We start from the raw sequence: 11,297 nt of genomic DNA, 5'->3' as shown, positions 1-11,297 counted from the left end.
TTGCAAAATATGTTGTATGGACGATATTATAATGCATGTCTATTAGTTTAAGGGTTACCACCGCATCCTTTCCGGGAACCAATTCCTTTGGGCTTGTTGGCTTTGCCAAAAAGAAAAAAAGAGACATGGAGGTTGCTGTCTTATCTTGAAAAGGAGTTTCTGAATGACAAATTCTGTCTGCAGGGTTGATTCCTCATTTACGTTCAAATGACAAACCATATATTTACATGGGTCAATTGTCACTCGAGTGCAAAGTCTATATAGCATCTCTTTTGCTCTTCTTTTCCTCACAACTTGTTCTTTGAAGAACTTCTTTGTCTTTGACATGGGAGAAGCTGAGCTACTGCAACACTCAATCACAGGTTAGCTAGCGTCATAAGTATTAATAGAAGCAATTTCTTCATTTTTTTTCCTTTTGCTTCTTTAGTTCTATAACTGAACTAGGCTATAGGAAATGAGTAGTGACAGAAACTTTTGAGTTCCTATGTCTCAGTAAGTACAGGTAGCAGATAAATCCATCTCTAGTAGTTACTATTACTGTAAAATAGACCTAAAGCTGTTCCCAAGAACATAATCAAGGTGCAATAACAAACTAGATCATTTGTTACTCAGAATTTTTGGTAATTCCATTTATCATTAGATGACAGAGTTTAATACCTTTTTCTGGAACTCATACAATTTATCTGAAAGTCCATATTGCTTTGTATACTCTGATATCCTATCTGTTACAAGAATAAAAATATAGAAAGTTTTATTTGAATTTGATAATTTGTGTATTTTTATTTGTATATTTTTAAAACATTAAAATTATCACGTCACAGTTTATGTTAATATGTCAAACACAAAGCATAGTTTTTGGTTTTAATCAAACCTATACACGGTTTTAGTTAATTCATGCAGAAAAAGAGATAATCATATAACATGTCACAGATTCAAGTGTTTCAGAGAAAATCCAGTTCATCAGAAACATTGATTGATGCTCCCTAAGTCAATTCTTGGTGTATGTTTTTTTACCAGTTCAGGAGACTGAAGAAGCCAAACTGAAGGAAAATATAAGGGGGTCAAATCAATCAATTGAGCCTAGACCCAAAAACTATAAGAAGTGGCTACGGATGGTTTTGTATTCAATCTTTGTGCTTTCTGGCCAGACAATTGCTACAATGTTGGGAAGACTATACTATGAAAAAGGTGGAAAGAGCCAATGGTTGGCAACACTTACGCAACTGGCAGGCTTCCCAATTCTCATTCTTTACTATTGTTTCTCACCACTCAAAAATTCAACTGCAACGAGTATTACCACAAGACCACCATCCACCATTATTCTTATATCAGTTTATGTCACCATCGGCCTACTTGTAGCAGCATACTGCTTTCTTTACTCGACTGGATTGCGGAACCTTCCTGTGTCTACGTTTTCCCTCATTTGTGCAACCCAGTTAGCTTTCAATGCTTTCTTCTCCTATTTTTTCAATTCACAAAAGTTTACTCCTTTCATAGTCAATTCCCTGATCCTTCTCACCATCTCTTCCATCCTCCTTGTGTCTCAAGGAGACTCTTCAATTCCCAGTGGAGTCTCAAGAGAAAAGTATGCAATCGGATGCATATGCACTATTGGTGCTGCTGCTGTGAACGGATTTGTGCTTTCTTTGACACAGCTCTGCTTTCGGAAGGTTATAAAAAAGGAGACATTTTCAGCAGTCATGGATATGATCATCTATCAGTCACTAGTGGCAGCAACTACAATCCTGGTGGGACTTTTTGCTAGTGGAGAATGGAAACGTATAAAGGGAGAAATGGAAGAATTTGAACTAGGAAAGGTATCATATATAATGACTTTATTATGGATATCTATCTTCTTGCAGGGAACAAATATTGGAATCACAGCACTGATTTTTGAGGTGTCTTCTCTGTTCTCCAACGCCGTAAGTGTTCTCGGGTTGCCTGTGGTTCCGATTCTAGCTGTCATCTTTTTCGGTGACAAAATGGATTGTTTAAAGGTAGTTGCCATGGTTTTGGCTCTCTGGGGCTTTCTTTCATATGCCTACCAGCATTATCTTGATAGCCATGAATCTGAGACTGAAGTCAAAAACATTAATGTCAATAATGAAGCTTTAAAAGCTTCCTCTGGTTGAAGAGATGAGCTTGATGGTGCATCAAAGATTTGTAGCAAAGAAAACAATGGTGCCAGTTTACTGCCAGTTCTTACCAGCCTGTAAGATAATAATATGTACAAAAGAGAATAAACTGGTCAAAATCAAGGCAATAAATTGGACGATCTTGACTGATGCCTTGGACAAGGTATATGATTTTCCTGTTGTTGAAGATGCAAATATTGCAAACAATGTGTGTAATTATTGATTGCAGACTAATTGAACTTGATAAAGATATTCCTGGTGCAGCCATAATCTTCAAAAATTGAATGTAATTCATGCAAAAATATTCATGTCTTGCTCAGTCCCCACCAGACCCATCAAATTAAAAAATGCACATGATTCATTTCTGCACAAATTCGATGGACATTTACCCATCATCATCATCAATCCCATTTATGTTGTTACAAACAATCGTGCTTCATGTGGATAGAAGAGGATTCTATTCTTTCAGGGCAATCAGAGAACTTGCATTGCCATCCACAACTGGATGCTGTATATCCTCCTGGGGTCCTGGCTGGTTGGCTGCTTTTCAAACTGCTTCATCATTTGATATGGGAAAACCTCAAGAACTGCAACTCCACATCAGTGGTAAGTCAGCTCGCTACATACACATGCAGAGAAGCAAACTACAAAATCCCATTTTACAGTTAACATTTTTCTTCTTTTTTATTTTGTATTATTATTTACCAAGACAATTATTTTCTTTATTTTCGTTGTCAAATTATAGCAACCAAACCAGCCCTCTGGTCTAATCTCCAGGCTCTAGCCCTATGGTTTTAGGTCTCAAAAACAAAGCAAGAATCTCCTGTCCTTGGAATTGATTGTAGTCTTTGTAGATAATTTCAGTAACAGACTCTTTTATTCTTCAGAAAAAAAAAATTCTTTAAAAAAAAAAGGTTCAGCATAAAATTCCACTACTAAAATCCTTGTTTACTTCTCATCAACTAAATTCCCCATTTTAAACTTTGACGAAAAACAGTCATTATAAATTTGTTTATATGATATTTAATATAATTAATATATTTTGAATTCAAATTTAAATCTTATGTTCTAATAACCTCTCTTATAAAAAGCCAAAAATTTCCGCTAAACTTCTTGCCAAGAAATAATGCAACAAGATTAACTAGAATTTCATTTGATTATCACTTTTATTACTTACATTTTATAATTTATTTATTTTTCAAAGTTTCTAGCAATATCATATTTGATTAGAAATAAACAAATAGCTAAAAAATAATGTTGTTAAAATCATTTTCTTACTCGTTATTATCCATGAAAGTTATATTTTTAATTTGCAAATCTTAAAAAAAATTCATGGTGTTTCGAATCAAGATTAAGAAAACAAATTAGAACCATAAAAAATTTGCAATTTCAAATATTTAATTAATCTTGACCATTAACTGCTTAAAGCCTCCCCAATATCCGCTTCACATGTATTCAACAAGGATGCATATCATCAAACCATGGCTCTTTCTTCACCTTTTACGCTAGGCAGGGAAACTCAATGGCAGAGATTCTTATACTTAAAAGTTCAGTGTAATACAACACAACTCATTTGACAGATGAGTAATGATTCCTTTCGTAACAATTATGCTAATGTTTTCTAACAGTTCAAGAAGCCAAGGAAGAAAACACACCTCAGTATCTGAATAGCATGAAACTGACAAGCACTGAACCCAGAAACTATAAGTGGTGGATGTGTATCATCATGTATGGGTTCTTCGTAATCTTTGGTCAGTCAGCATCCACACTCTTGGGACGCCTATACTATGATAAAGGTGGGAAGAGCATATGGGTAGCTACACTTGCGCAACTTGCAGGCTTCCCGATCCTTATTCCTTGTTATTGCCTTGCACCACCTAAAAGTTGCACCAAAAATGGGCAAATACAGCAGCCATCGGCCTTAATGCTGGCATTAATCTATTTCTCTTTTGGTATTTGCCTGGCTGCATACAGCTTGATGTATTCCATTGGACTCTTACACCTTCCAGTATCAACTTTTTCCCTCATTTGTGCATCCCAATTGGCCTTCAATGCTCTCTTCTCGTTCTTCCTTCATTCACAAAAGTTCACTCCTTTTATAGTCAATTCACTAGTTCTACTAACCTTATCCTCCACCCTCCTGATTTTTCAAACTGATCCAGCAAGCCACAATGAAGTCTCTAAAGGACAATATGCAATCGGATTCCTATGCACTATTGGTGCATCTGCTGGGTATGGTTTGATGCTTTCTCTGACACAACTCTCCTTCAAAAAGCTTCTTAAAGGAGAAACACATGCAAAGGTCTTTGAAATGGCTATATATCAGTCATTGGTTGCCACTTCTTCTGCTATCGTGGGACTTTTCACCAGTGGAGAATGGAAAGGTTTGTCAAGAGAAATGGAGGAGTTTAAACTGGGTAAATTTTCCTATGCAATGACCCTGATTGAGACAGCTATAGCTTCACAGTTTTTTATTGTTGGCGCAATAGGATTGATTTTCGAAGTGTCTTCTCTCTTCTCCAATGCCATAAGTGTCTTGGGTTTGCCTGTTATTCCAATTCTAGCTGTGATCTTTTTCAATGACAAAATGGATGCAATAAAGGCAATTGCCATGGTATTGGCTCTATGGGGCTTTGTGTCATACGTCTATCAATGTTATCTTGATAATAAAAGCTCCAAGAGTGAATATAGAAGCAGCAGTGAATTTTCAAAGAGTCCATTACTTGAAGAGGCTAGTTAATGGATAAGTTGGGCTTCCACAGTTCTATATGAGAATGTAATTTTCCTTAAAACAAGAAATACAACCCCAAAAGTAATCTTTCTTCTTCCTTCTCCATGTAAAGTCATAGGTACGAATCTCCAAAATAGCACTAGCAAACTACAAGGTACATAAAATTTGGTACTGTGTATGTATTCTCTGTTTCGATTTTAGTGTCATCCAAAATGGCCAGGCTTGAAGTATTATGATAATAAGGCTTAACTAAGGCACCAAGCTAGACCATGCTAGTTGGTATAGGAGAAGAATTATTGGCCATAAACATTTAATAGATCAAATGTTTCAAATAAATTCATTTGTTTTGGTTGTTTCTGGCCCTTGAAGAGTTTAGTGATCGTCAAACAATATTGATCAAACCAGAATGCATCCATTTTTTTGAAAATTTTGGTACAAGGAATGTGTAGGTGATTCTTGTTACAAAGTGAACCCATAAACATGAAAATTGAGCATTACCTAACCCCTCAATCTGTTGAGAAATGATTTTGCTAGGGCTGCATGCAATATTCACACCACTTTTATGTTATTACGAGCATGAGAATGCTTTTTAAACACAGCTATTGGAATTGAAAATAAAACTCAGTTATAGTATCCAAATTGAACTGTGCTCCCTAAATTTGAACTCTGCTATCTCTTAATTCACTTTCCATCATCATATCACACCATCAAAATGGCTAATAAACCAATTCTTTCCCTGCCCATTTTCACCCTCTTTGTTCTGTTTCCGTTCTTGTATTCAGGTAACTTCCGGTTATTCTTGTACCCTTTTTTTTTTCTTCTTGTAAGTATTCTTTTATTTGGTGTGGGGGAGTAGAACTAAGCTTGCACTTTGTTCAATGTAAATTTTACGCAGGAGGTTCTCTAAAGATGGCTAATGGACAAGTAAATTCTTGAACAAAATATTTCATGTGTTACTATCTTTTACCTCAACATTTTGATTGGATTTTACTTATTTGTTTACAATTCCACGATGTTGCAGAAGACTTGGTGCATTGCAAATCCATTATCCAGCGGTTCCGTACTGGCTGCAAACATTGAATACGCTTGCAGTCAATTAGATTGTCGTTTGATACAACCTAACGGTCCATGCTTCGAGCCAGATACTCAATTGCACCATGCCTCATTTGTTATGAACTTGTACTACCAAGCTAATGGTAGGCACCTTGCTCATTGTGATTTCCGAAACTCTGGTCTAGTTTCCTTGACTGATCCAAGTAAGTGCCACTCGAGTATACAATTTGAGTTCCTATACAAGACCCTTCAAATGGTTAATTTTATGGTAAATTTACACCACTTTCTTGTTTATACCAATTTTTCAGGTTATGGTAACTGCACTTTCCATAGCGGTACGTAATTATGATTAGCTTTGTAATCTGATATTCTGATTCCATTTACCTAAAATCTATTTAATCAATGATGATGATGATGCTGATGCTGACGACCCTTTTGCAGGTGGAGGTCTAGCAGAGCAAGAACCATCGGTAATTTGAGGCAACAACGTGTCAATTCATTAACTAGTTTAGCTGAACTTGGCATCTAATGATTGTGGGGTTGCAGGGAACTTGGTGCGTGGCAAAGCCTGGAACAGTTGATGACCTGCTGCAGCAGAACATTAACTTTGCCTGCAACCAGGTGGACTGCAGTCCGACTCATTTTGGTGGTGTATGCTTCTATCCAACCACCCTCATTAACCATGCCTCGTTCGCCATGAATCTTTACTACCAGACTACAGGCAGAAAGAAATCGAGCTGTGACTTCAGGGAGACTGGCCTCCTTGTCTCAAATGATCCAAGTAAATTAGCACGTTTTCCTTTCGGAGTTTTAATTGTTTAATAGCTTTGTTTTGAGCTTGAATATTGGACTGTTGTGCAGGTTATGGTAACTGCTCCTACCAATGCTCAAATCAGTGAAAAACTACAATGAACTTTCAATGTTGTTTCGACAATAAAGTAGGAAAACTTCATGTTCTTTCCATCGCCTCTAGATCAACGAGAAGAATCCTGCAAATTCCAGTTTTCCCTTTTAATAATTTGAGCATTGTTTGGTTCTTGTGACTCGAATTTTGTTTTTTGTTTTTTTTTTTTTATAATCAAAATACAAACTTTATTTGATGAACTTTTGTTTCATATATATATGCCAAGTCCTTTTAGTGAATTAAAGCCAGCAAACACGAATGTTGTTGTCCACTAAGACCATAATGTAGCTTCACGTGCTCATTCTTTTTGAGAAATGGATTTAACCCAAATGGATGTATATTTTTACCCGAATTTAACAATTTAAAATATAATATAATTATACAACATAAAAATAAAATAAAATAAATCAAAGTGACACATTTAAAATTATAACTAAAATTATAAATAAATTTAATAAAAAATATATTTTTATATTTTCTATTAATATGAATTATAACATTAATTTTTAAATAAAAACGATATAAATAACAAATTATTAAATCAAATGGCATTATAATAATAATAATAATAATAATAATAATAAAAGGATTATTGAAAAAAAGAAAAAGGCTAAACCAAAAGGTAAATGCCGGAGGACAAGAAGAGTCGATTCCACGATACGCAAAAATCGTCAAACCTCGTGAGCCCCACTCCTTCCTCCCTGTCACGCGTGCATCCAACGGTCACTTTCCCTTCCGCAGTACACGGTAATGCTTCGAATCCAACGGCTCAAATCTTACCCCGTTTGACTGCGAACTGCACAAATCCGAATAAAAAATCCCTGAGAAAAAAAAAAAGAAAATTAATTGCTCACACCAAAAATTTCAGTATTTCACCCAACTTCACTTCTTGATCGACGCTGCAACTTTCTTCAGCGCAAATCTAGGGTTTTTTTTGTCAGACCAGTTTTCCGTATTTTTCTTCGTCTCTTGTTTTGGCTGCTTCAAATCCTTCGATTTATTTACGTCTTTTTTGCGTTGATCATTTATTTTGTAAGTATTATCATTTTAATCTTATTTTCCTTTTTTAGCTAGATTAATCATGTTTTTCCCCTAAAAATGAGAAAATTTTATGATTTTTTATAAATGAAGTGCTTTATACCTGCTAGGAAATAGAAATTCCTTCTTTTTTTTTTTTATTTTTAGTTCCGCCGAGCTTGAATTATTATTGATCCTTTTGTTTAGCTCATTTCTTTTTTATTAAAGATCCTTTGGTTCATTTTATGTAAGTATTTTTATTTGATTTAGTTGCTATTTCGATTTTTAATTAGTTTTTCTTTTTTTTTTTTTGCAGTGAAGAAGCTTCGATTTATTTTTCAATAATCATTTCGGGGTTGAGTGGAAGATAAACAAAATGCCGCGGTATTTCGTGAATTGTGTGCACTTGGTGGTTTTCTTTCGTTTCATAGTGTAATTTTTATTTGTTTTTGGTAAGTTTTGTAAATCTAAAACTTGTATGAATTTTAATTCCATTTGTTTTAATTCAGATGATGATTATTTGCTTGCCTTATAAATTTGCATAATAAAAAAAAGAAATTTAAATTTTAATGTGGATCTGTCTGATTGTTATTTCATTAATCTATCGCTGTAGGTGAATTTCAACTGAATTTGGAAGGGATTCAATTCATTCAATTTAGTGTTGTTGGCGATTGAAAAATTTTGGTTGGAAGTGTGAGAATGTACATTGCAGTAACCATAAAGAGATATCGAGCAGTTAAGGAAGTTGGGAAGATTAAAATGAGCGTTGGTGTTATTGCATACTATCAATTAGTCCAAGTTTGTCAGGTAAATTTGTTTTGCTTACCTGTTTCGAATTCTGCGTGTTGTTATTCTATCGTGTTATACTATATGATTGTGTCCTTGGAAATGCATGAAAGATTATATTAAGTAAATCCATTTTCCATGTCAGTTATGGTTTTATTGCTAATTTTGCTGTAGCATGATTGTATTAGGTTGAATATGCCTCTTGATTTCGAGTTTAGTTTGTCAGTTGGCTGATTATAAAAGTCTGTCTTGTTAATGCCACATGCAAATGCACTATAACATGCATGGAGACGAAGGACATTAGTGTGGGCATATGTGTATATTTACGGTTATTATAGTTGAAGAGAAAGAAGTTATATGTAAATTTGAGTGATGCAAGGCATTTATCATTGATCTTTTTCATTTCTATTTGCTGTTCTGGATTTTCTGTTAGTTGTGAGCACAACGAATCTGGTCATGTAGAAAACGCCTAAACTTTTGACCATTTTAATGGGCTTCCCTATGAAATAGAATTGTAAAAGTTATTTGATAACATCAAGCATGACTGAAGATTCTATTAATTTCGTTGAGTAATCCATAAACAGTGGATAAAGTATCTTTTTGTTTTTGGCTGGACATATTTCTCTTTATGTGTTTTTATGGTTATAATGACTTCCTATTTGCTATTGCAGGCTGAGTATTTTCGTCAGTTGCTTAAACCTGTTACGTAGTCTAGTATTACAAAGTTCTTGGAAACTGGGACCTGGGAGAGTCTGCCATTTGGTTGTGTTATACATAAGGTTGTGACAGAATGAAACATCTGGTTGTGTTGACGGTAAATTTGGGATAGGCAGCTGTCATGTTGTGATGGTGATCCACTAGTTTAGTCAATAGTATATTATAGTTATAAGCCTTTTCGCTACTTAAAAGTTGAATATTAGCAAGTTCAAAGCCTAGAAGCAATCTTTTATTGTGAACTTCTTGATTTAGAAGAAAATTCAATGCAGAGTGACCATCAATTTTACCCCCCAAAAGCAGTGCCCACGCTTGCAGATCAAGTGGGTGATAATTACATGCACATCCCAGTTACTTCTGCTTTTGCTACAGTTTTACCTCCATGTTCTAAGCCATTGCCACCCCTCCTTGGCATTGAGTTTCAACCCTCAGAGGTTTGTCCCGAGAATTTCATTATTTTCAATCGGACTGACCATAGAAATCAGATCATGTTCAATCCTGCTATTGCAAACAAGTTTAATGGTCATGGATTAAATGTTTTTGCAACTTACTTCAATGGCAATAATGAGAGAAAAGATGTTAATGATGTGGAAAAAGAAACATCATCTTCTCTGAAAGAGGATTCAGATGATATTGATGCGCTACTCAGCTCAGAAGAGGAAGAACAGGAAGACTATGATGAGGAAGAGGTTAGCACAGCACGGACTTACGGAAATTATGAAATCAACTCTGATTCTCCCTCTTCTTACGGTTCAAAACCAAGAAAGAACAGGTCATGCTCTTCTACTCTGAAGTCCTATGGTAGTGGTGGCAGTTGTGACCCTGAAACTAAGCGACTGAAAATGAAGAAAATGGTGAAGGTTTTAAGGGGAATTATTCCAGGTGCTGATCAGATGGGTACTGTAGCTGTTATTGATGAAGCTGTTAGGTACCTCAAGTCTCTGAAGGTTGAAGTAAAGAAGCTTGGAGTTGGGAATTTCAAGAATGGAGATTGAACCCTTATCATGGTAATGGTTTTCTTACCTTCTAGAATTTAAGTTTACTCTTTGTTGTGTACCCTTCCTTCACTGGTCTCTCTCTGATGGCTTACAGTTCAGAGACAAGGAGACAGGTATTTAGCATTAATGTTTTTGTTGTAATTTCCAGTTATGCACGTATTAATTATGTGCCAGCGCACAAATTGCTGTTGAAACTTTTGGACCTCATTCATCGTTCTCTAAGATGGAGAGAAGTTGAGATGGAGTTTGGCTGTGTAATATGGCTACTAAGTTTCTAGTTGCCATTATCTTTATGGCACAAGTAGCTGCTTTGAATGTTAATATAAAACTTCCTGTTGTTGAATAAATATTATAAGTACTTGTTAAATCCCGGATAAGCACTGATCACCTTTGGTGAGCACCACTTACTCAGACTGCTGACTTTGTTTGTTTGGTGTCCTTTTTTTTGTTTCTTTTTATATTCTCGTGGGGTTTTTCCCCCTTGACACAATACTCGGGGAATTAATTTGTCGGAATTCTAGAGACATGCTGTCAATACATTATGTGGTGACTGATCCAGTTTGTATATATATTGTTATCAGTATCTGAGCGCGAGTTGCACAAATCTGTCGGTCTTGATTCCTTTACACAAAATATCCCCTTTTTTATGTGCTGATATTTTAGGGACGTGAGAGCTCATCGTCATGCATGCATGGTGCTTTTTTTTTTTTGGCCCACAATCCCTGCTCGAGGCAGTAGATTGTGGTGTTAGTAGCACGCTACCACGACCTTTTATTGTTTTCTAACTCGTGCCAAGTTTTGTGCGTCTGTTGGACCCATTGCTTTGCATCAACTTTGGTCAAGTTGGATTTCCTTCTCCAGCACTTTCGACTTGTAAATGAGTTTTCAGGATTCAAAGTTTTCCTTATTATATCATATGTTTATGGAAGTAGAGAGCTAAATCATGTCGAAACTAGAGG

At 35.5% G+C, this 11,297-nt stretch overlaps 4 protein-coding genes across 5 annotated transcripts; all 4 read left to right on the top strand.

Moving 5' to 3' along the window:
- The first annotated feature begins 212 nt into the window (after positions 1–212).
- On the top strand, positions 213–2,398 carry LOC111278602 (putative purine permease 8). Its single transcript, XM_089764844.1, has 2 exons — positions 213–362; positions 1,018–2,398. The coding sequence occupies exons 1-2, from the start codon at positions 326–328 to the stop codon at positions 2,130–2,132; spliced, it is 1,152 nt and encodes a 383-aa protein (XP_089620970.1). The 5' UTR covers positions 213–325; the 3' UTR covers positions 2,133–2,398.
- An 84-nt stretch (positions 2,399–2,482) lies between these two features.
- On the top strand, positions 2,483–5,525 carry LOC111278603 (putative purine permease 10). Its single transcript, XM_022865210.2, has 2 exons — positions 2,483–2,741; positions 3,764–5,525. Exons 1-2 carry the CDS (start codon positions 2,483–2,485, stop codon positions 4,873–4,875), a joined length of 1,371 nt encoding a protein of 456 aa, XP_022720945.2. The 3' UTR covers positions 4,876–5,525.
- An 80-nt stretch (positions 5,526–5,605) lies between these two features.
- Positions 5,606–7,066, top strand: LOC111278752 (glucan endo-1,3-beta-glucosidase 4-like). The gene is made up of 6 exons (XM_089764853.1): positions 5,606–5,790; positions 5,888–6,122; positions 6,228–6,254; positions 6,361–6,389; positions 6,466–6,700; positions 6,781–7,066. The coding sequence occupies exons 1-6, from the start codon at positions 5,776–5,778 to the stop codon at positions 6,816–6,818; spliced, it is 579 nt and encodes a 192-aa protein (XP_089620979.1). The 5' UTR covers positions 5,606–5,775; the 3' UTR covers positions 6,819–7,066.
- A 1,422-nt stretch (positions 7,067–8,488) lies between these two features.
- LOC111278099 (transcription factor bHLH144-like) lies at positions 8,489–10,705 on the top strand. 2 transcript variants are annotated; one of them, XM_022864572.2, is made up of 3 exons: positions 8,489–8,647; positions 9,298–10,347; positions 10,487–10,705. In XM_022864572.2, exon 2 carries the CDS (start codon positions 9,607–9,609, stop codon positions 10,333–10,335), a length of 729 nt encoding a protein of 242 aa, XP_022720307.1. In that variant the 5' UTR covers positions 8,489–8,647; positions 9,298–9,606; the 3' UTR covers positions 10,336–10,347; positions 10,487–10,705. The 2 variants fall into 2 exon arrangements, with proteins under 2 accessions (XP_022720307.1, XP_022720306.1); XM_022864571.2 differs by having other exon boundaries at positions 9,298–10,705.
- The last annotated feature ends 592 nt before the right edge of the window (positions 10,706–11,297 follow it).

This window comes from Durio zibethinus, chromosome 8 (assembly GCF_047325235.1).
Source record: "Durio zibethinus cultivar Kanyao isolate XHJ-2024 chromosome 8, ASM4732523v1, whole genome shotgun sequence".
Classification (NCBI taxonomy): domain Eukaryota; kingdom Viridiplantae; phylum Streptophyta; class Magnoliopsida; order Malvales; family Malvaceae; genus Durio; species Durio zibethinus.
Note: the sequence above shows the minus strand (reverse complement) of the source record. Positions and strands in the feature narration are given on the sequence as shown.

What these genes read in the sequence shown, in the direction of transcription:
- LOC111278602 (XM_089764844.1), top strand. Translation starts at nt 326, where the DNA reads ATGGGAGAAGCTGAGCTACTGCAACACTCAATCACAG. An exon ending in ACTGCAACACTCAATCACAG is followed by an intron (nt 363 to 1,017) that starts GTTAGCTAGCGT and finishes TTTTTTTACCAG; the next exon opens with TTCAGGAGACTGAAGAAGCC.
- LOC111278603 (XM_022865210.2), top strand. Translation starts at nt 2,483, where the DNA reads ATGCACATGATTCATTTCTGCACAAATTCGATGGACATTTACCCATCA. An exon ending in ACTGCAACTCCACATCAGTG is followed by an intron (nt 2,742 to 3,763) that starts GTAAGTCAGCTC and finishes GTTTTCTAACAG; the next exon opens with TTCAAGAAGCCAAGGAAGAA.
- LOC111278752 (XM_089764853.1), top strand. An exon ending in TAACTGCACTTTCCATAGCG is followed by an intron (nt 6,255 to 6,360) that starts GTACGTAATTAT and finishes ACCCTTTTGCAG; the next exon opens with GTGGAGGTCTAGCAGAGCAA. An exon ending in CCTTGTCTCAAATGATCCAA is followed by an intron (nt 6,701 to 6,780) that starts GTAAATTAGCAC and finishes ACTGTTGTGCAG; the next exon opens with GTTATGGTAACTGCTCCTAC.
- LOC111278099 (XM_022864572.2), top strand. Translation starts at nt 9,607, where the DNA reads ATGCAGAGTGACCATCAATTTTACCCCCCAAAAGCAGTGCCCACGCTT.